The sequence below is a fragment of the Rhinoraja longicauda genome, chromosome 9 (genome assembly GCF_053455715.1).
Source record: "Rhinoraja longicauda isolate Sanriku21f chromosome 9, sRhiLon1.1, whole genome shotgun sequence".
Lineage (NCBI taxonomy): Eukaryota > Metazoa > Chordata > Chondrichthyes > Rajiformes > Arhynchobatidae > Rhinoraja > Rhinoraja longicauda.
The window spans coordinates 38,579,909-38,604,149 of NC_135961.1; the positions used below are offsets into that span (position 1 = coordinate 38,579,909).

The window sequence follows — 24,241 nt, forward strand, 5'->3', positions numbered from 1 at the left end:
GGGCCATGTCCAACAAGGCCGAGGGGGCTTTGGCCTGGGAGCAATGAAAGCTTCCTGGCAAAAGGCTACTCCAGCTGAACGTCGGCACCTGGTGGTGGAGGAGGTGCGCCGCCAAGAAGAAGCAGCCAGGTGTGCCAAAGCCATATCCCAAGCCAAGCAAGACCGCTGGATGAGGTGGGATGGCATTGAGAGGTGGAAGATCACATGGAGTGAGCTGTGGAGCATGGAGTCAAGTATGTTGAGCTTTATTATCAGAGCCACATATGATGTCCTTCCCTCTCCCACAAACCTAAATCTTTGGCTGGGAGAGGATCCAGCCTGCCCCCTGTGTGCAGTTCCAGCAAACCTCAGGCACATCCTGGTCGGTTGTAAGGCCAGCCTAACACAAGGCAGATACACCTGGCGACATAACCAGGTGCTGAGGTGTTTGGCAGCTGAACTCGAGTGCAAGAGAGTTACCACCAACGCCATGCCTATCAATGCCCAGATAACATTCCCGCAAATACAATCCTTTATCCCTGCACAGTCACCCCCCCCCCCCCAGACTCTGTCACTCATCTTGGGGTAATTCAAAGAGGGCAATTAACCTACCAACCTGCACGTCTTTGAGATGTGGGAGGTAACTGGAGCACTCAGGAAAAGTCCACACGGTAATGGAGAGAACATGCAAACTCCACACAGACATTGTGGATCAGTGGAGCTGCAAGGCTATAATATAGATAGACACAAAATATAGATAGACACAAAATATAGATAGACACAAAATGCTGGAGTAACTCAGCGGGACAGGCAGCATCTCTGGAGAGAAGGAATGGGTGACGTTTCGGGTTGAGAACTGATCTCCAGAGATGCTGTCTGTCCCGCTGAGTTATTCCAGCATTATTGTGTCTATCTTCGGTTTAAGCCAGCATCTGCAGTTCTTTCCTGCATAAGGCTATACTATAATTTACTCTGTAACTGTGATCATCAAAATGGTCAGGAGACGGGGGAGAATTACTTGGCTCCCCTTAAAATGATGCAGTTGGCTCTGGAGTGGGGCAAGGATGTGAGCTACAGGTGAGTGTGACAAAGGCATGAGGAGATTGATGTTAACTCAACACTTGCCTCTACAACGAAAGTAAGCACCGAGAAATGATCAACTCTTCACACACTATATACATGGCCAACAACTCAATCAGTTACTAGAGTAGAATCATAGAATTATACAGCACGGAAACAGGCTCTTCAGCCCATATTTCTATGTATGATTTCCACCTGCTCATTCCCACAACTGGAAAACAATGCTGGGATCTATTACATAAGCACATCCATCGTATTTAGATATCGCTAACCATTTTAACCCCTTCCCATTGATATACTGGCCTTTCTGTCCTGGGCCACTTCCATTGCCTGAGTGAAGCCACTTGCAAACTGGAGGGACGGCTCCTCATTTTCTGCTTTGGCAGCTTACAACCCAAAGGTATGAACGTTCAAATCTTCAATATTTAGGTAGCTAACTATCAAACCACCTCCCCTTTCCCCTTCCCCACCCCCAAACCCTTTCCCTCATCCCTTTCTTGGATCATCTCACTACCTTTTGTCTCTTTTTCATCTCTTGCCCTTGTCTACCCATCTAGATATCCACCCATCACTTGCCAGGCTTTGCCCTGCCTCCACTTCTCTTCCAACATGCTCCTCCCTACTACAATCAGACTGAAGAAGGGTCCTGACCTGATGTCTTGTCTGACCTTTCCCTCCATCAATGCTGCATGATGTGCTGAGGTGTCAGAGGTTATGGGGAGAAGGCAGGAGAATGGGGTTGAAAGGGAAAGATGGATCGTGATTGAATGGCGGAGTAGACTTGATGGGCCGAATGGCCTAATTTGCTCCTATAACTTATGAACATATGAATTTAGTTACTCCAGCACTTGTGCATTTTTTTGCATCATATTCAGAGTTTTACACAACAATAGTTATTCCTAAATTGGCGTTAGTCTCTGACAAACACTCTGCTTTTACAGTATCAGGAAACATTTGTAAATGTGTTGATAAAGCTGCTCTCTCACCTGCTGGCTCACAGCAGTGGCTGTATCGTGGATTCCGCAGCACCCACCCTCGTGGTACTCCTCCTTGCACTCACGACAGAAAACAAACTGAAAGGCAAAGTATAAAGTGTGAAGGAGCAGGCAGCAGACAATGTGGAGAAACATTTAACTCTGTTCGTTGTACCTATTCCCCATTGTTTCGTGAATAGTTTCTGCTGGCTTAATTGCCAGCGGAAACTATTCCCGACAAAGAAATTAATGGATCCCAAGCGATCGTAGTTGGATTTCCTCATATATTTTTAATTTCACCTCTCCTCCACCCACCAAGGACAAGAAAAGTAGCATTATTACAATTATTACGTTTATAATGTTCTGCTTAGCCATTCCAGTGATTCCACTTCTTAAATGTATCTCGAGGAACAATTTAGAAACGTTTCATCTTAATTTTGTACTGAGTAATAGAACATAGAACCTGAAGAAGGGTCTCGACCCGAAACGTCACCCATTCCTTCTCTCCCGAGATGCTGCCTGACCTGCTGAGTTACTCCAGCATTTTGTGAATAAATCGATTTGTACCAGCATCTGCAGTTATTTTCTTATAGAACATAGAACAATACAGATCCATTCTCTTCGGCCCACAATGTCTGTGCTGAACATGATTCCAAGATAAACTAATTTCCTCAGCCTGCAAGTAATCTACATCCCTATCTAAAAGTCTCTTAAACGCCACTATTATATCTACCTCCATTGCTACCCCTGGCAGCACGTTCCAGGCACATACCACCTTCTGTGTAACAAAACTTCTCTACCTTTTGCCCGATGGGAGAGGGGAGAAGAGGTCGTGGTGAGGGCACAACTCGTCCTTGATTATGCCAGTGGCCTTAGCGAGGCAGCGTGACGTATAAATGGAGTCAATGGAAAGGAAGTTGGTTTGTGTGATGTCCACAATTCACCACCATTTCCTGCGGTCTTGGATGGACCTATTCCCAAACCATGCTGTGATGCGCCCCAATAAAATGCTTTCTACGGCGCATCTGTAGAGCTTGGTGAGAGCTATTGGGGACATGCCAAACCTCCTAAGCCTTTTAAGGAAGTAGAGGCCTTGGTGTGCTTTCTTGGCCATTGCTTCAATATGTCCAGGAGAAATTGTTGGTGATATTGACTTCTAGGTTTCAACCATCTCTACTTCAGCACTGTCAATGCAAACTGGGGTATGTGTACCGCTTCGCTTCCTGAAGTCGAACACTATCTCCTTTTTTTGCTGACATTGAGAGAAAGGTTGTTGTCACGAGGTTTTCAATCTCCTTCCTGTACTCCTTCTCATCATTATTTGATATCTGGCACACAAAGGTGGTGTCGTCTGTGAATTTATAAATTTAAATATATTTGTACATGGCTGTACAGTCGTGGGTGTACAAGGAGTAAAGGAGGGAACGGAGAATGCATCCTTGCGGAGCACCTGTGTTCAGGATCATCGTAGAGGATGATTTGTCCCCGATCCTCACTGGCCTCTGGTGTTCCAGAGAAAACAATCCGTCTGTCCAATCTCTCTTTATAGCTAATATCCTCTAATCCAGGCATCATTCTGGTAAACCTCCTCTGCATCCTTTTCAAAACGTCAATCCTCCCTGTATTGCGGCAACCAGAACTGCATGCAATACTCCAAATGTGGCCTAACCAAATTCCTATAAAGCTGCCACATGACTTTCTGCTCTTATACTCAATGCCCCCAAAATCAATCTAGTTCTGTTCCTCCAGGTGTTGTTTATTACTTGACTGAATCCATTTTCACCAGGAAGGTGAAGCAAGTGTATCATACGGCCAACCTGTATATAAAGCAGAATTGATCTTCAACTCTGCATCCAAATCCTAATTCACTCCTGCTCCTATCCAATCATCATCTTCTCTTTCACTAAATCACAGTTTTTAAATTCTCATCCTTCGTTTTAAATTTGTCTGTGGCCTTACCCTTCCGCCAATAATAATAATAATAATAATAATATTCATTTATTGTCATTGCAACGAGTACAACGAAATTAAAAAATAGCCAATCCTGACGGTGCGTACAAACATATATGCAATAAATGCAAAAACAAATAAATACATAAATACAATTAAATACAATTATATTAAGTACAAGATTTTTTAACGGTGTTGCCTAGTGCAAAGGTAGTGTTCAGTTCTCGTATGGCCCTGGGGTAAAAACTGTTCTTAAGTCTGTTTGTTCGGGATTTGATCGACCTGAAACGTCGACCAGAGGGCAGATGAACAAACAGACGGTGGCCGGGGTAGGATGGATCTTTTATTATTTTGCCTGCTCTACTGAGGCAGCGTAGTCTGAACAGGTGCTCCAGGGAGGGCAGTGAGCAGCCGATGATCTTCTGGGCCGTCGTGATGACCCTCTGAAGGGCCTTCCTGTCCTTTTCTGAGCAGCTGGCATACCATGTGGTTATACAGTATGCCAGCACACTCTCGATGGAGCAGCGATAGAAGGACAACATGAGCTTCTCCTGCAGGTTGGTTTTCCTGAGGATCCTCAGGAAGTGGAGTCTCTGCTGTGCCTTCTTTACTGTGGTGATGGTGTTGGTAGACCAGGTAAGATCCTCTGCGATGTGCGTACCCAGGAACCTGAAAGCTGGTACCCTTTCCACACAGACCCCATTGATGTAGAGTGGGTCGTAATCTCCACTGGTTTTTCTAAAGTCAATTATAAGTTCCTTTGTTTTGGAGGAGTTCAGGACCAGATTGTTCACTGAACACCATGCTGCCAGCCTTTGGATTTCATCCCTATATCTGCCAGTATAACAACCCTCACATATCTCTGCATGCCATCAATTCTGTCTGGATTATAGTCACTCAGACACTAGTGGCTGGGATTTCAGATGTCCACGAATTCCCTCCCTGAGGCAAGCAATGGTTAGGATGTTCCAATATCTCTCCCTGTGACTCTGCAACAGATAATGTTTGTTGGTGCTCTGTGAGAGTCTTTGGTGCGTTTGATGGTATTCACACGTGTATGTTGGTGTTCTCGTTATACTTTTGATTGTGCCCCGTGATTTTCTTCCTTTAGATCAGCTCACCCGATTGTCCTTGCCCCGTTCAAAGATTTTACATCAAACGGTACTACTTCTGTGGAAACCATCAATAAAAATAAGTGCTGTAAACAGCAAACTAAGAAGACAAAAGAAAAACAGAGCTAATGTTTCAGGTTAAAGATCTTTTGTCAGATCTGGGAGAGAGAGAACAATTTGACTTTAGAAGGAGGGAGAGATGGATCGAACAAAGAAAATATCTCTAATCTTTGGTACTTCTTACATATTCCTGTTTCCATTTCAAGTTACCCATTGTTTTGTACCATTCAACATCATCTTTTTGGTTTTACCTTGATCACTATTTATATAAAACCCTGAACTGTATTTGCTGTATTTTGTATTAGTATTGATACTCTTCTCTTTACAAATTATTGCAGCTACATCTCTCAATATCTTGCTTCCAAGCCTATGGTATGAACATTGTATTGTCCAGTTTTAGGTGGTACTGCCCCGTGTTTCCCCTTTCTTTCCTGTGCCCCCTCCCCCCACCTCTCACTCCCCCCGCCCAAACTTTCCCTATTGCTCAGGCCCTCAAATCCTTGTAAATCTTCTCTGCAGTTTTTCCAGCATTTTATAACTGATAAATTGTTTAAAAATATGTGATTGATTTAAACGGTAATGAAGCAATTTCTAAACTTCAATAAATGTGAAACTTTGCAGTTGCTGGGCTTTGAAGAAATGTTCTGCTCTCTGCTGCCACCTGGTGTCTGAAAGACTCAATCACTAGATGATGCCTATGCTGTCCTGAAGCAAGAACGATTTCTACAAGGGGCACAGACCTTTGTTTGAGTGGGACACTTACACTGTCACATTCCCATTCAACTGCCCATAAATATTAATTTACCAACTCAGCAATCTAAAATGCTTCGTAAATTCCAAACTTTCTATCACTGAGCAATTCAGTGACATCAGACTTCCAGGGCCCGATTAAGCTAGTGCTAGTAGCATATGTTATAAAGGGACCTTAAATACGGGACAAGGTGACGTCACCGCCCGCGTCCCATGTGACCTCATCCAGCCAGTGGCCATGTGCTCCCGCTCCACCAATGACGGCCGCCCGGGCCGGGAGGCGGGCTGTAACCTCCTTTCGGCGATCACACTCGGCCCCGCTCCCCGAACACACTCGGCCCCGCTCCCCGAACACACTCGGCCCCGCTCCCCGAACACACTCGGCCCCGCTCCCCGAACACTCTCGGCCCCGCTCCCCGAACACACTCGGCCCCGCTCCCCAAACACACTCGGCCCCGCTCCCCGATCACACTCGGCCCCGCTCCCCGAACATACTCTGCCCCACTTCCCGAACTCCGTTAACGTTAACGAGCTCCGTTAGCCTGCACTGTCCTGGCCTACAGTGTCGGGGCCTACAGCGGCCCGCGGGCCTAATACGGAACTTTCAGAGAGTGTGTGATGAAAGGGTTTAGTTTAGAGATACAGTGCGAAAACAGGCCCTTCGGCCCACCCTCCGTACCGACAAGAGATCCCCTCACACACTAGGGCCAATTTTACACGCACACCAAGCCAATTAACCTACAAACCTGTACGTCTTTGGAGTGTGTGAGGAAGCCAAAGATCTCGGAGAAAACCCACACAGTCACGGGGAGAATGTACGGACAGGTAGGGGCAGAGAAAAGGTCGAAAGTGTGAAGGAAAGTGCCTATAGAAATGGAAAGTAAAGGCCGGAAGAGGGATGGGGAGGGGGGGGGGGGGGTGTGGAGGGTGTGGGGGGAAAGAGGTTCGGAGGAAATGGGGAGAGCGTAATGGAGATGCGCAGGGGTAGAGTAGGATGGAGAAGAGGAGGGTGAGTGGGACAGAAGACTGGGAATAAAGGGGGAGGTAGATTGGCGGAAGAGAGGACTGGAACAGTTGCTATTTGGAGACGAAAGTCTGGGAGGCGAGAGGGAAGGGGGATTGGGGAGAGAGATGCCCAATGGAGTGGGGAGAAGGAAAGATCCGGCGGAGTGGGAAGAGAGAGAAGACCGCAGGAGAGAAGAGAGAGAGAAGGCCCTAGCAAGGAGAGGGAGGAGCGGAGGGGTAGGGAAAGAACAGGCAGGAGGTATGCGGAAGAGTGAGCAGCGGAGGATTCGGGTAGTAAGTGCCAGAGGAGTGGGGAGAGAGCGCCGGAGGAGTTGGGAGAAGGAATGCCGAAGGAGTGGGAGAGATGCGGGGGGGGTGATGAGGTGGTGAAAGTGGCCCGGGGACGAGAGAAAAGAGCCGATGAGCAAGGAGTGAGAGGGCCAGGATGTGTGGGGAGACAAGACCAATATTCGAGCAGAGAGGTCTGGAGGAGTGAGGTGTTTGGGTGAGGCCGGAGATGCATGGAGTAAGAGGGCCGGAGACTGGGCAGTTGGGCGGTGACGTGCTGGCTGCCCATTGGTCCGTGCAGCCCCACCGCCAACACATTCTCACCGCGGCGTTGGCAACACATTCTCACCGCGGCGGTTGGGGAGCGGCGCGCGCAACACAGCGTCTCTCAGTGGGATGCCGAATTCAAGCATTTAGCACGGGGCCCGTAGCAAATGCTACTTTTGCTACTATGTTAATCCGGCTCTGCAGACTTCCACATCAATCACTTTCTGCCCCTTTTCAATGATTCAATGATACTTCATGGACACATGTACCTGGATGCAGTGAAATTCTTTGTTTTTGCAGACAAACTGGTAAAATCATACAGCAGACTTTACCTCGGCAGTACACAAAAAATAGCCATGTTTCTGGTACTGACAAAGTTTCAAAAGTTCGTAGTACAGTCTTATTTTCTCGCGGTGTCCCCCCATCGGTGGGTCCCCCTTATTTCACTCTGCCCCCCCCCGCTAGGTCTCCCTTAGTTCTCTGCCGGATCCCCCTTGGTTCCCGGTGGCTCCCTGCTGAGTCCCACTTAGTTCTCAGCAGCCCCCCACCGGATCCCTCTTTGCTCTCGGCGGCCCGTCTGCCTGGTTGTTCTTGGCGGCCTGCCTGTCAGGTTGCTCTCCACGGCACATCCTGGGAGCCTTCTGCCACCATGCGGCACATCCCTGGAGCCTCATCTGGAATATGCAACTCTGTGGTTGCACCTTGTCTGGAGAGGCTGATCGGCAATGCTGGAGTTGTGTCTGATTTATGTGAGATTGGAGGGATGAGACTAGGAAGTGCTGATTTGGGAATGATATCCAATTTGCTGTTACTGGCAGACTGATGAGAAGGGGGATAGGATGTGTTAACATTAGGAATAACATTGAATGATGTTATTGAGGGCAATTACATGAGCAAAGGGGATTAATGCTGGCACTTACAATGTTGGGGAGGTGGTTCAGAAGAAGGGTCTCGACCCAAAACGTTATCCATCCATGTTTTCCAAAGATGTTGTTTGACCTGATGAGATACTCCAGCACTTCGTGTCCCTTTGTACAAACCAGCATTTGCAGTTCCTAGTGTATGCAGGTGGTTGTTGATGTGGGTGAGGAGAGTTGATAACGGGAAAGGGCGAGTTCTGGCAACAGGGACACATCATGGTACTATTTGAGGTAAATTTGCAAAATCGCAAATGGTTATTTTCCACCATGATTGGCAAAAGTAAAGGTATCTTTATGAGTTCCTACCAAATGCTAAATTAAGTGTACTTTTGTGCAGTTTTGTTCATCTTACTATAGGAGAAACGTCATTAAGTTGGAAAGGGTGCAGAGAAGATTTGCAAGGATATTGCCAGGACGCGAGGGCCTGAGTTATAGGGAGAGGCTGGGCAGACTAGGACTTTACTCCTTGGTGTGCTGTAGGCTGAGGGCTGATCTTATAGAGGTGTATAAAATCATGAGGGGGGGTAGATAGGGTGAATGCACAGTCTTTTTTCATAGGGTAGGGGAATCAAGAACTAAGATGAGCGAGGAAAGATTCACTAGGAACCTAAGGGGCAACTTTTTTCACACAGAGGGTAATGGGTATATGGAACAAGCTGTCAGAGCAAGTAGTTGAGGCAGGTATAACAACATTTAAAAGACATTTGTGCACATTTATCGATAGGAAGGCTGAGAGGTGTACGGGCCAAATGTGGGAATATCAGGATAGCTTAGGTGGGAGATCTTGGTTGGCATGGATGAGTTGGGACTAAGGATCTGTTTCCGTGCTGTATGACTCAAAGTGGGTTCAAAGAATAAAAATATCTTCATCTAAAGTGGTATGTGATGGCAAATCTGATTGCACTTACTGCTATTAAATTTGGATTTCATGAATTCAAGGAAGGAAAAAGATTGTCAGTCACAAATTTGATCAATAAGTGTACACTACAAGTGCAAAATATGTAACAATGTTCTTGCAGTAAATGAGAGCATCACATCAATGCTAGATCAGAAATGGTGACACTGTCTGAGACCATCTGGTGTGGGTGTGTCTCTCATTAGGATAATGAAACATAGAAACATAGAAAATAGGTGCAGGAGAAGGCCATTCGGCCCTTCGAGCCAGCACTGCCATTCATTGTGATCATGGCTGATCGTCCCCAATCAATAACCCGTGCCTGCCTTTTCCCCATATCCCTTGGACACGACTTCTCCAGAATAAAAACCAGCAAACCCCAGAATTACCCATCAACCTCTCTGGACAAGGTGTGGCCAGCCATACAGCTGCAATTTCCCGATGACAGAATGCAAAAGTAGTAAGTGATTAATGTGAAAGTCTGAAAACAAGGAACTACAGATGCTGGTTAATACCCGAAACGACATAAAGTGCTGGAGTAACTAAGTAAGTCAGGCAGCAACTCTGGAGAACATGGATAGGTAACGTCTCGGTTTGAGACCCTTCTTCAAACCGAAGAAGTCTGAAGAAGGGTTTCCATCTGAACCGTCACCTATCCATGTTCTCCAGAGATGCTGCCTGACCCGCTGAGTTACTCCAGCATTGAGTTAGTCAATGGTTGAAAGTTTTGAATTTTTCTGAAGCATTTTAAGTAGCTGGGTTGGCAAATTATTATTCAAGTACCAGTGGATGGGAATATGACAGTGTAAGTGAGCCTCCCGAGCAGAGCTCTGAGCACTGCACAGAAATTGCTTTTGATCCTGGACAGTTCGGCCGTCATCCAGTGGTTACGTGTCGCAGACACTAGGGGGCAGCAAAAGCCACAAATATCTTCATTGCTCAGAAGTCTCAGAATTGCTAAAGAACTTCACTCATTGTTTCACTTCCATTCCAAATAGAGGCATACTTTCAGAGAGATGATGGTTATGGAAATATTTTTTTACTGCAAAGTGTATATCTTTGGGGGGTGTGGGGAACCGGAGTACGCAGAGGAAACCCACACAGTTGCTGGGAGAACATGCAAACTCCACACGGACAGCATCCAAAATCAGGACCAAGCCTAGGCCTCTGATCCGCTGTGAGGCAGCGGATCTACCAGCTTCAAACATGGCTACGTTTACCAGTATCTAGGTAAAAATAAATTGCTGTTTTTGTGAATGGCCTTTGGGCATGGATTGTAAACCTGACTCTGCAAAAGTGTGTGAGGGTTCAAACGTTCTAGGAGCAGAATTAGGCCATTCTGCCCATCAAGTCTACTCTGCCATTAAATCATGGCTAATCTATCTTTTCCCCTCAACCCCATTCTCCTGCCTCCGCCCCATAACCCCTGACACCCGTACCAATCAAGAATCTGTCAACCTCCGACAAAAATATCTCCACCATTAAAAATAAGTGCAGTGTTACATCCAACCATCAAATGCTCTGTGCTCCATGAGCACATTTGCATTACAAATGAAATACAAAGTGAAATCTGTGGGTTTAATTTTGTTCCTGTCATGCTGGGAGCTCCGGGGAAGAGGTCTGCTAACAAGTGGGAGATTTGGAGGGAAGTGTGTAAGTATCCTGTTAATCCAGACTTTGGCTTGCCAGGTGTCTGGAGTAATGAGGTTGAGAAAGCACAATGACAACCTCCATGAGTCAACTTCGGCTCTGCTCATCAGGGAATGTTCCATATCAGACATTTGATGGATGCTGGAGTTGTGAAGAGAAAATGAGGAAGTCACAGAATGTGGTGTGGACGCTGACAGACGTGGTGAAACGACAGGCCATTCTATCCTGCTTCCTCCAGTGAAGGGAAATTGATTAATAACCTGTTCTTTGCACCATCTGACTGAAGAAAGGGTTGCTGAATGTGCATCTGTTTACTTAATCTAAATTATACCTTGAGCAAGACTCAATTCCAGCACGTACAGATGTCAGATTCCCTCTCTTTTTTCACTTTTCTATATTGCCTTATGATATAGAAAGAGACCATTTGACCCATGCTGGCTCTCAGAGTAATTGCTGGCTCTCAGAGTAATTGCATTCCCTGGTGATCTTCCCTGCAACCTATTTTCCCTGTATTTCTGGAGTCTGAAGAAGGGTCCCAACACGAAACGTCACATATCCATATTCTCCAGAGATGCTACATGACCTGTTGAGTTACTCCAGTACTCTGTGTTCTACGCATGCTTCCAGCATCTGCATTTCCTAATACCTTTATCTCTCCACATTTCACATCAATTCTACCCACTTGTTCCAGAATCTACTGCTCATGACAGACTAAGGGCAATTTACAGAGGCCAATTAACCTACCAGCATCAGATAAACTGGAGCCACCAGAGAAACTCCATATTGTCTTAGGGAGCACCTGCAGACTCCACACAGACTGCACCTGAAGTAGGATTAACCCTTGGACTTCAGAACCTTTTCCCCAAGGTGGAAATGCCAAAGACTAGAGCACGTAGCTTTATGGGAAACAGGGCAGAGTTTAAAGATGTGCGGGCCAAATCTTTAATACAGTGAGTGGTGAGTGCTTGAAATACCTTGCCAGGGATGGTGATGGAGGCACATATGATAGTGGCGTTTAAGAGGCTTTTGGAAAGACATATGGGTATGCAGGGGATTGAGGGCTCAGGATCAGGTGCAGGCAGAGGAGATTAGTTTAACTTGGCATCATGTTCGGCACAGACACTGTGGGCTGATGGGCCTATTCCTGTGTTGTACCATTCCATGTTCTGAGCTCAAGTTGTACTACTATCACAGACCACTTGATATCCAATAGATAGTTTAAAATCGTAATCACTGTTCTGATGTTAAAAACATAACAGAAAATATGGGAAGAGAATATGGGATGGCTTAGTGGCGCAGATGGTAGAGCTGCTGCCTTACAGTGCCAAAGACCCAGGTTTGATCCTGACCTTGACTCTGTCAGTGCGGAGTTTATACCTGTGGCCACGTGGGTTTCCTCTAGGTGTCCCGGTTTCCTCCCACATCCTGATGTGTGGGTTTGTAGGTTAATTGGCCTCTGTAAATTGCCCCTAGCGAGAAGGGAGTGGATGCAAAAGTGGAATAACATCGAACTAGTGTCAATGGGTGATCAATGGTCGGCGTGCATTCAGTAGGCCGAATAGCCTGTTTTAATTCTGTATCTTTAAAAACTAAAACTAAAAAACAAACCATCCCACAGAAAATATAATTATCTGTTTTTGCTGACTGAGAGATAATGATTCCCTGGATCCCAACTATACTTCTGTGAAATGTTATGGTGATGTGACCTGGTATAATGAAATATTGGGAGAAGATGACTCAAGCATTCACTCTCATCGCATCTGCAAAGCTTATTGGTTGCATGCTGAGCATCTTCGCCACCTCTGGGCACTGCACTCCCACATAAACCTAATGTTCTTTTGCATTTGCAGGTATTAAAGTATTCCTTCTGGTGTCTTCGCAATCTGTCTGTGATTGCAGCTTTAAATTTCAGGGCTGAAACCTGTGTGATGTTTGCCAAGATCTTAATGCTATCTCCTGCACTTTTTAAAAGATCAATAGGTGGCAGTGGTGCAGCTGGCAGAGCTGCTGCCTCACAGCATCAAACACTCACGTTCAAACATGATCTCGGGATCTAAGGACCATGTGGGTTTCCGCTTGGGTGCTACAGTTTTCTCCCACATCCCAAAGAATGTGTGTTTTAGGTTAATTGGCCTTTGTAAAATTGCTCATAATGAGTAATTAGTGGATGAGAAAATGGGACAACATGGAACTAGGGTGAACAGGTGATCTGATTAGACTTGGTGGGCTGAGTTCAGAGCTATATCTCTAAACTAAATGGCATTGAAAGACATTTATTACATATGTAGTATTTGAATATTTCAACAATTAGCTTTGAATCTAACCCAGATTTATTTTGTTGCTATTTGGTCAAATTATAACAAGCACTCAGACCATAGCCCTGCTGGATTGATGGAAGACCAATTGGGAAATAATTGAACAGGGGCCGAAGCTCATCTGCCGATCTTCTGGTAAGAAAGGCCTGGAAATTATATAGGTCGTGGAATAGATGCTGGTGACCTTGAAAAGACCAAGCCCAGGGCAATGCAGCAACTTTCAATCTCAACGCCAATTGGGCAAACGGAAACCGACAGACATGGGGAGACATGGGGAGACCTTGAGATTGGATCCATTACTACCAATTTGTTTAATGCACAAATTGCATTCAAAATTCATATAACTCATGATGGATTACGCTAGTGATTACTGCTGGATAAAATCCTGCCAATCGGAAAACTGCCCGTTTCCATCCTCTGTCACCTTAATGTATGTGAAGGTTTTCCCTCATTAGTCAAATATTTATTGATGTCACAAAACATACACTGGATCCTCCCTTCCCAACGTAAACTGGAGAATCTGGTACAATCTGCAATCTTTGTTGAACAATAAGTTCCAATTAAGATGTGAGGGGAAAGATTTAATAAGAAGCTGAGGGGCAACTTTTCCACCTGGTGGGTATATGGAACGATTTGCCTGATAAGGTAGTTGGGGCAGGTACTATAACAACATTTAACAGACATTTGGACAGGTACATGGATAGGAAAGATTTAGAGGGATATGGGCCAAAGGAGAATAAATAGGATTAGTTTTGCTCCCATTTGGAGACTGAGTGCTTTGGATTTATATGCGGCACATTCCCACCTCCTGTGCATGTTGGTGCTAATTCTTCCACACATATAAAAATCCGCAAAAAAGAAAAATGATTTGATGGTGACTTCTAGTTATTATGACAACCATCTGCCATTGCCTTATGTTAAGATCTCAAAAGAGAAAGTCTGCACTGATCCTGAGTTAGAAATATATCAGCATTCCTTCATCGTTGCCATGTGTAAACCCTCCCAACAACATCTTCACTGGAAGGATAGCAGTAGGTCAAGCAGGCAGTGCACCATCATCTCCTCAGGAGCAATAAAGGATGGCCAATAAACCACCACTGAGAGCAGCGCCAGTTCCTAAAAAATGAATATATGTTTTAAATACCTTGTGACCTCCAAGGTGGCACAACGGTAGAGTTGCTACCTAAAAAGGCAATACAGGGAGAAAAGATGAGGTATGAGGGTAAGCTAGCCAATAATATAAAGGAGGATAGTAAAAGCTTTTTAGGTATTTGAAGAGAAAAAATATAGTCAAGGCAAATGTGGGTCCCTTGAAGTCAGAAGCAGGGGAATTTATTGTGGGGAACAAGGAAATGGCAGACGAGTTGAACCGGTACTTTGGATCTGTCTTCACTAAGGAAGATACAAACAATCTCCCAGATGTTCTAGTGGCCAGAGATCCTAGGGTGACAGTGGAACTGAAGGAGATTCACATTAGGCAGGAAATGGTATTGGGTAGACTGATGGGACTGAAGGCTGATAAATCCCCAGGGCCTGATGGACTGCATCCCAGGGTACTTAAGGAGGTGGCTCTAGAAATTGTGGACGCATTGGTGATCATTTTCCAATGTTCTATAGATTCAGGATCAGTTCCTGTGGATTGGAGGGTAGCTAATGTTATCCCACTTTTTAAGAAAGGAGGGAGAGAGAAAACTGGAAATTATAGACCAGTTAGTCTGACATCAGTGGTGGGGAAGATGCTGGAGTCAATTATAAAAGACGAAATTGCGGAGCATTTGGATAGCAGTAACAGGATCGTTCCGAGCCAGCATGGATTTACGAAGGGGAAATCATGCTTGACTAATCTACTGGAATTTTTTGAGGATGTAACTAGGAAAATTGATTGGGGAGAGCCGGTGGATGTGGTGTATCTCGACTTTCAGAAAGTCTTTGACAAGGTCCCACATAGGAGATTAGTGGGCAAAATTAGAGCACATGATATTGGGGGTAGGGTACTGACATGGATAGAAAATTGGTTGGCAGACAGAAAGCAAAGAGTGGGGATAAATGGGTCCCTTTCAGAATGGCAGGCAGTGACTAGTGGGGTACCACAAGGTTCGGTGCTGGGACCGCAGCTATTTACAATATACATTAATGACTTGGATGAAGGGATTAAAAGTAACGTTAGTAAATTTGCAGATGATACAAAGCTGGGTGGTAGTGTGAGCTGTGAGGAAGATGCTATGAGGTTGCAGGGTGACTTGGACAGATTGTGTGAGTGGGCGGATGCATGGCAGATGCAGTTTAATGTGGATAAGTGTGAGGTTATCCACTTTGGTGGTAAGAATAAGAAGGCAGATTATTATCTGAATGGTGTCAAGTTAGTACAACGAGATCTTGGTGTCCTAGTGCATCAGTCACTGAAAGGAAGCATGCAGGTACAGCAGGCAGTGAAGAAAGCCAATGGAATGTTGGCCTTCATAACAAGAGGAGTTGGGTATAGGAGCAAAGAGGTCCTTCTACAGTTGTATAGGGCCCTAGTGAGACCGCACCTGGAGTACTGTGTGCAGTTTTGGTCTCCAAATTTGAGAAAGGATATTCTTGCTATTGAGGGCGTGCAGCGTAGGTTTACTAGGTTAATTCCCGGAATGGCGGGACTGTCGTATGTTGAAAGACTGGAGCGGCTAGGCTTGTATACACTGGAATTTAGAAGGATGAGAGGGGATCTTATTGAAACATATAAGATTATTAAGGGGTTGGACACGTTAGAGGCAGGAAACATATTCCCAATGTTGGGGGAGTCCAGAACCAGGGGCCACAGTTTAAGAATAAAGGGTAGGTTATTTAGAACGAAGATGAGGAAAAACTTTTTCAGTCAGAGAGTTGTAAATCTGTGGAATTCACTGCCTCAGAAGGCAGTGGAGGCCAAGTCTCTGAATGCATTCAAGAGAGAACTAGATAGAGCTCTTAAGGATAGCAGAGTCAGGGGGTATGGGGAGAAGGCAGGAACGAGGTATTGATTGAGAATGATCAGCCATGATCACATTGAATGGTGGTGCTGGCTCAAAGGGCCGAATAGCCTACTCCTGCACCTATCGTCTATTGTCTATTGTCTATTACAGCACCAGAGAACCGGGTTCGATCCTGACTATGGGTGCTTGGACGTTCTCCCCGTGACCTGCATGAGTTTTCTCCGGGTTCTCCGGTTTCCTTTCACACTCCAGAGACGTACAGGTTTGTAGGCTAATTGGCTTGGTATAATTGTAAATTGTCATTAGCGTGCTTAGCATTAGTGTGCAGGGATCGCTGGTCGGCACGGACTCAGTGGGCCAAAGGGCTTGCTTCCGCGCTGTATTTCTAAACTTTAAAACTCTAAACTAAAGATGGATAAAATCAGGAGGGGAATCGAAATGGTGAATGCACAGTTTTTTACCCAGCGTAGGGGAATCAAGAACCAGAGGACATAAGTTTAAGGTGAAGGTGGCAACATTTTCACACACAGGGTGGTGGGTATATGGAACGGGTTGCCAGAGGAGGTAGTTGAGGTAGGTACTATAACAGTATTTAAAATACACTTGGGCATGTAAATGAATGGGAAAGGTTTAGAGGGATATGGGCCAAAAGCTGTCAAATGGGACTAGCTTAGATGGGGCTATTCACAAAATGCTGGAGTAACTCAGCAGGTCAGGCAGCAACTCGGGAGAGAAGGAATGGGTGACGTTTCGGGTCGAGACCCTTCTTCAGACTGATGTCAGGGGGGCGGGACAAAGGAAGGATATAGGTGGAGACAGGAAGATAGAGGGAGATCTGCGAAGGAGGAGGGGACGGGAGGGACAGAGGAACTATTTAAAGTTGGAGAAGTCGATGTTCATACCACTGGGCTGCAAACTGCCCAGGCGAAATGTGAGGTGCTGTTCCTCCAATTTCCGGTGGGCCTCACTATGGCACTGAAGGAGGCCCATGACAGAAAGGTCAGGCTGGGAATGGGAGGGGGCGTTGAAGTGCTCGGCCACCGGGAGATCAGTTTGGTTAATGCGGACTGCGCGCAGGTGTTCAGTGAAGCGATCGCCGAGCCTGCCCTTGGTTTCGCCGATGTAAATAAGTTGACATCTAGAGCAGCGAATGCAATAGATGAGGTTGGAGGAGGTGAACCTTTGTCTCACCTGGAAAGACTGTTTGGGTCCTTGGATGGAGTTGAGGGGGGAGGTAAAGGGACAGGTGTTGCATCTCGAGCGGTTGCAGGGGAAAGTGGCCGGGGTTGGGGTGGTTTGGGTAGGAAGGGACGAGTGGACCAGGGAGTTACGGAGGGAACGGTCTCTGCGGAACGCAGAGAGGGGAGGGGATGGGAAGATATGGCCAGTGGTGGGGTCCCGTTGTAGGTGACGGAAATGTTGGTGGATGATTTGTTGGATCCGCTGGCTGGTGGGGTGGAAGGTGAAAACGAGGGGGATTCTGTCCTTGTTGCGAGTGGGGGGAGGGGGAGCAAGAGCGGAGCTGCGGGATGTAGAAGAGACCCTAGTGAGAGACTCATCTATAATGGAGGAGGGGAAGCCCCATTTCCTGAAGAACGAGGACATCTCTGAAGCCCTAGTGTGAAACACCTCATCCCGGGCGCAGATGCGGCGTAGACGGAGGAATTGGGAGTAGGGGATAGACTTTTTGCAGGGGACCGGGTGAGAAGAAATGTAGTCCAGATAGCTGTGCGAGTCAGTGGGTTTATAGTAAATGTCCGTCACTAGTCTGTCTCCTGTGATGGAGATGGTGAGGTCCAGAAACGGGAGGGAGATGTCGGAGATAGTCCAGGTATATTTAAGGGCAGGATGGAAATTGGAGGTGAAGTGTATGAAGTTAGTGAGTTCTGCATGGGTACAAGAGGTAGCACCAATGCAGTCGTCAATGTAGCGGAGGTAGAGTTCGGGGATGGGGCCGGTGTACGCCCGGAACAGGGATTGATTGATGTACCCGACAAAGAGGCAGGCGTAGCTAGGGCCCATGCGAGTGCCCATAGCTACGCCTCTGGTTTGGAGGAAGTGGGAGGAGTCAAAGGAGAAGTTGTTGAGGGTAAGAACCAGCTCTGCTAGGCGGAGGAGAGTGTTGGTAGATGGGGATTGGCTGGTTCTGCAGTCGAGGAAGAAACGGAGGGCTTCGAGACCATCCTTGTGGGGGATGGAAGTGTAGAGTGACTGGACATCCATGGTAAAGATGAGGGAGTGGGGGCCTGGGAACCGGAAGTTATCGAGGAGATGGAGAGCGTGTGAGGTGTCTTGGACGTAGGTGGGGAGGGATTTAACCAGGATGGAGTCGAGGTAGGTGGAGATAAGTTCGGTGGGGCATGAGCAGGCGGAGACAATGGGTCTGCCGGGACAGTTCTGTTTATGTTTACCTCCTACCCAAAATCACCACCGATAAACACCAGATCTTTATCATCAGCACCATCACGGACCTCACCATCTCCGGCGATCTACCCCCCAATGCCTCCAAACTCATAGTTCCCCAGCCCCGCATGGCCCGATTCTACCGCTTACCCAAAATCACGACGAGAACTTAGATGGGGCATCTAGGTCGGCACAGACAAGTTGGACCCAAGGGCCTGTTTCTGTGCCCCATGACTCTGCAACATGTGATTTGGAAATATCTCGTCAATAGATCTACATTCTGGAACTCCCTCGGCAATAGCACAATGGGATACCTTCGTCAGAGGGACAACAACACACGGTGGCTCACCACCATGTTCACCAGGAATTAGGGATCCGCATCATCCTGCAGTAAAAAAATTAAAATATTCTAAAAGTCAGATTACCCTGTTACTATGATAGAACCCGAGGGAGCTCATTGTAAGTAAAATGCTGATGTGTCTTGCATTACAATAGCCGCTAAACTTCAAGTACTTTATTAGCTGCAAAGAGCTTTGAGATGTCCTGAGGTCGTAAAGGCATTGCATAAATCCACGTCTTTCCTTTCTCTACTGGCATTAATGGAATATCTCATTCTTACCGTATTCACTGGAGTTTAGAAGGATGAGAGGGGATCTTATAGAAACATATAAAATTATAAAAGGACTGGACAAGCTAGATGCAGGAAAAATGTTCCCAATATTGGGCGAGTCCAGAACCAGGGGCCACAGTCTTAGAATAAAGGGGAGGCCATTTAAAACTGAGGTGAGAAGGAACTTTTTCACCCAGAGAGTTGTGAATTTGTGGAATTCTTTGTCACAGAGGGCAGTGGAGGCCAAATCACTGGATAACTCCAGAGAGAGTTAGATAGAGCTCTAGGGGCTAGTGGAATCAAGGGATTCAAGTGGCGCCACGGGAGAAGAATGAGGAGGAGATAAGACTTTGCCTTCCATCACAGTGAGGGTATGCCTAGAGCAATCACTGTGATGGCTGTTTTGTGTAAAAAATTGTATCTGTGTGTCTTGTGCTCTTTAATGTCTACTGCCGGACCCTGACGTGAGAGGACGCTGGCGTTGATTATTCGCCGCTTTTCCGTCAGGATAGTTTGTCTGTTTGTTTCTATGTTAATTGTATTTGTAAAGCGCTTTGAGCATGTGATAAGGCGCTATATAAAATAAATATATTATTATTATTATTACAAAAGGGATAATTAAGCTAATAGAAAAAAGATGCAAAGTCAGCATGATAAATGCAAGGGTTACAGCATCCACTGATGAAAATTAGGGACAAATGGTTTCTTGTTAATACAACTCTCTTGGGAAAAACCGTAACCGATAAAACCAGTATTCCAAACCTTCTGGAAACACAAATAACTTAATCACTTAAGAATCACATCCTTCACTGTTCCATGCAGTTGAGAGAGATTAGTTTGTATGCACAGATGTTATGAATATTCTGAAGCAATTGCTGAGAATTGCTGGGTGAGTTTGGATGTCAAACACACAAAGTAGAGACACACCTGGCTAATTAATGGTTCTGTAAGGTAATCACTGTAATTGTTGATTTAAAATCAGACATGTTTGTTAAGACTGCGTTAACAAGTGTTTGATTTCTCTATGACTGAGTTGCAATTAAAACTGTTTGAGATTCCCAAATTGCAATAATAGGTGGTTTAAAAAACCTAATGCTGAATATGTCAAAGAAAATTACTTGTAAGAAAATAACTGCAGATGCTGGTACAAATTGAAGGTATTTATTCACAAAGTGCTGGAGTAACTCAGCAGATCAGGCAGCATCTCAGGAGAGAAGGAATGGGTGACGTTTTGGGTCGAGACCCTTCTTCAGACTGATGTCAGGGGGGCGGGACAAAGGAAGGATATCGGTGGAGACAGGAAGACTGGGAGATCTGGGAAGGGGGAGGGGAAGAGAGGGACAGAGGAACTATCTAAAGTTGGAGAAGTCAATGTTCATACCACTGGGCTGCAAGCTACCCAGGCGAAATATGAGGTGCTGTTCCTCCAATTTCCGGTGGGCCTCACTGTGGCACTGGGGAGGCCCATGACAGAAAGGTCAGACTGGGAATGGGAGGGGGAGTTGAAGTGCTCAGCCACCGGGAGATCAAGTTGGTTAAGGCGGACTGAGCGAAGGTGTTGGGCGAAGCGATCGCCGAGCCTGCGTTTGGTTTCGCCGATGTACAGAAGTTGACATCTAGAGCAGCGGATGCTCATCTCAGGAGGGAAGGAATGGGTGATGTTTCGGGTCGAGACCCTTCTTGGTCTTTACATTTATCGACATTATTGAAGACTTCTGAGATGCATTAATATAGTTGTAATTGCCATTCAATATTAAAATCTATAGTTATGTGAGTTATCCAAATTGTAATAATGTAAAAATGTAATCCATTGGCAACTATAAAAGAAGGAAAAATTAACTTTGTGTGATGTGTACCTGTAGTTTTTCATGTTTCTATTTTCAATTTGGAGCATTTGATTTAAAAAAAATCTAACTACACCATTGGTCAATGTTGACAATTCTGAGGTGTTTACAAATTCCCAAGCCTGTAGGTTTTCCTGATTTTGCAAAATAAAATGCCTCCTGCATCAAGAACGGGATTACATTTAGGTATGAGCTAATTAATTTGCATGTAATATAACACCACATAAATAGCAGGTATTTATTATTTCTAAATACAGTGGAGAAGGGTCCCTGTCTGAAACATCACCTATCCATGTTCTCCAGAGATGCTGCCTTACTCGTTGAGTTAATCCAGCACGTTTAGTCTTTTTAAAAATCTAACTACCTTCCCTTGACATCCAATGGCATTACCAACCTTGATTACCTGCCAATATCCTAAAGCTAACCATTGACCAGTCACATAATTGCTGTGGTTACAAATACAAACCGTGTGGTTAGTGGCTCATTTTCCAACTCTCCATGGCTTTTCCACACACGTTCATGTGTTGTAGGTCGAGAATGTGATGGAACACTCTCCACTTGCCTGGATGAGTGCTGCTCCAACAACTCTCAAGAAGGTTGATATCATTCAGGACAAAGCGCCCTGGCTAACTGGTTTGGGAACAGCAGCTCAATCCAAGACTGCAAGAAATTGCAGAGAGTTGTGGATGTAGCCCAGACCATCATCCAAACCAGCCTCCCTTCCATTGACTCCATCTACACCATGCTGCCTTTGCATGGCCACCAACATAATTAAGGACCAATCTCATCCTGGTCATTAGCTCATCTTCCCTCTCCTATCAGACAAGTGGCACAGAAGTTTGAAAACGCATACCTCCAGATTCAGGAACGGTTTCTTCCCAGCTGTTATCAGGCAACTGAATAGTCCCTTCAACAGGTTGAGTGCGGTACTGACCTCCCATCTACTTCATTGAAGATTGAATCGGACTTTATCGGACCTTAATGTTATGTCTTGCACTAAATGTTGCACCCTTTATCCTTTATCTGTGCACTGTGGACGGCTTGATTGTATTCATGCATAATCTTTTCTTTGATTGGATAGCCCGCAAACAAAAGCTCTTCACTCTATCTTGGTAAACGTGACAATAATGAACAAAACGAAACTAAACCAAACCTGATGTATCACCTGAAGCATACACTTCCTCTGCCATCAGTACACCATGGCAGTAGCATGAGCCATCTACAAGATAAAAGCAGAAACCCCAAAATACTTCTTCATCCCCTCCTCTCAAACCTATAGTCTCTATCATCAAGATAGACAAAGGCATAAGAATACCACCACCTCCAAACTCCTTCCTGAGATACACAATGTGCCATCTACAAAACAACCCCAACCATTCAGCACTGGATCTAAAACCTGGAAATCTCCACTTTGAATTTATGTTTAGTACAAGGACTGCATCAGGTCCAGTAAGCTCCTCACCACCACAGTAATTGATGAGCCTTAAATACTGATCTTGCCAAATCAACGTCTTACAAATGAATAAACAATTTTAAAGCTTAGATTATGCCAACAGCACCAGTAAAGAAACCTCCTTACTTGATCTCTGGATCTTCCAAAGTTCCAACCATGTGGTCAGGAATGTAATGTACATAACGTGGTAGCAATTTCACACAAGGGAACGTCCCACTCACATTATCAGATTATGACCAAGTAACTGACGGATGTTGTGTACTTTTGACTGCAAGACTCTCAATTTTGAGAATGGGCAACTGTCAACAACTCCAGTTGAAACCATCGAGTGAAGAATTTTGTTCTGCCGACAAACAACCTCAGTGTACTTGCAACAACCTTCATTAACTAGTGCCTTAGTCCACACCTCAGTCCATTTCCATTCTGCTTGGACTCCATTTCTGAATCTGAATATTGTATGAAAAATTAGCTTTGTAAAATTCCAGCAGACATTTATTGGTCCCCACTAATAATAGATGCCAATGACAATTAGTGGAGACCTTGGTTCGATCCTGATTATGGTGCTGTCTGTGTGGAGTACATTCTCCCTTTGACCGCATGGGTTTTCTCCAGGTGCTCCAGTTTCCGCCCACATTTCAAAGACCTGTAGATTTGTACATTAATTGGCTTCTGTAAATTGACCCTAGTGTGCAGAATGCAAAACTGGGATAACATAGAACAAGTGTACTGGTGACTGTTGTTCAGTATGGACTCGTTGGGCTGAAGGGCCTGTTTCCATACTGTATCTCTAAACTAAACTAAACAGGGAGAACGCACAAACTCCATGCACCCGAGCTTCACACCCCTCAGCACCCAAGATCAGGATCGTACCAGGGTCCCTGGCATTGTGAGGTCGCAGCTGAACCAGCTGTGCCACCATGCGACCCTGAATATTTCAGAAAGAATGAATGACGCTTTGGTGGCTGTTTGCATGCACTTGGGCCTAATTGTTGGAAGCCACCAGCCATTGCTGTAGATAGCTTGCATTGACCAATGATCTATAAGCCTGATCATTCTTTCATTTTACCAGATTTAGCTAATTAACATGGAGCTGTTGGCTGTAATCACAATTGCATGTTTCTAATACAATCGATTTAACATTTTCCACTTTTATAAGATCTCTTTTCTCATTCACCACAGATTTAAATACTTCCAGGTCATTATGAATTAGCTTTTCTGTCGAGCCACCTGCTCCCTTTGTGATGGTGCAAAGACAAAGACAAAGATTGTCCTGAAACGGACTCCATGAACAGCGTCTCATATTTCGCTTGGTTAGCTTACAATCCAACGGTATGAACATTGAATTCTACAATTTTAGATGAACAACCCCCCCCCCCATTTTTCTCTCTCTCTTCCCTGTGCCCGACCTGGATGCGCACTAATTTCTCCCTTCCCCTTGCCCCCATTCCCCCTCCACCAAACCCCTTTCACTTTGCATTTCACACCTTTCTGAACCTTATCTTACACTTTTTTGTCTTTTACTCTCTGGCCCTTGTCCAATCATTTGCCAATAAAGAAAAAGCTCATCTGTACCCACCTATCACTTGCCAGACTTCATCGTGCCTCCACCTCTCCTCCAGCTACCCCCCCCCCCCCCCCAATGACAATTAGTCTGAAGAAGGGTCCCCACTTGAAAGGTCACCTATCCGTGTTCTCCAGAGATGCTGCTTGAGTCGATGAGTTACTCCAGCATTTT

At 45.5% G+C, this 24,241-nt stretch overlaps 1 protein-coding gene across 1 annotated transcript in view; it reads right to left on the reverse strand.

Moving 5' to 3' along the window:
* Positions 1-24,241, reverse strand: part of prkn (parkin RBR E3 ubiquitin protein ligase) — a 605,665-nt gene that overhangs the window by 18,741 nt on the left and 562,683 nt on the right. Inside the window, exon 10 of the mRNA XM_078405212.1 lies at positions 2,046-2,132. Coding sequence (XP_078261338.1) covers positions 2,046-2,132 — 87 coding nt within the window. The remainder of the gene's footprint in view (positions 1-2,045; positions 2,133-24,241) is intronic.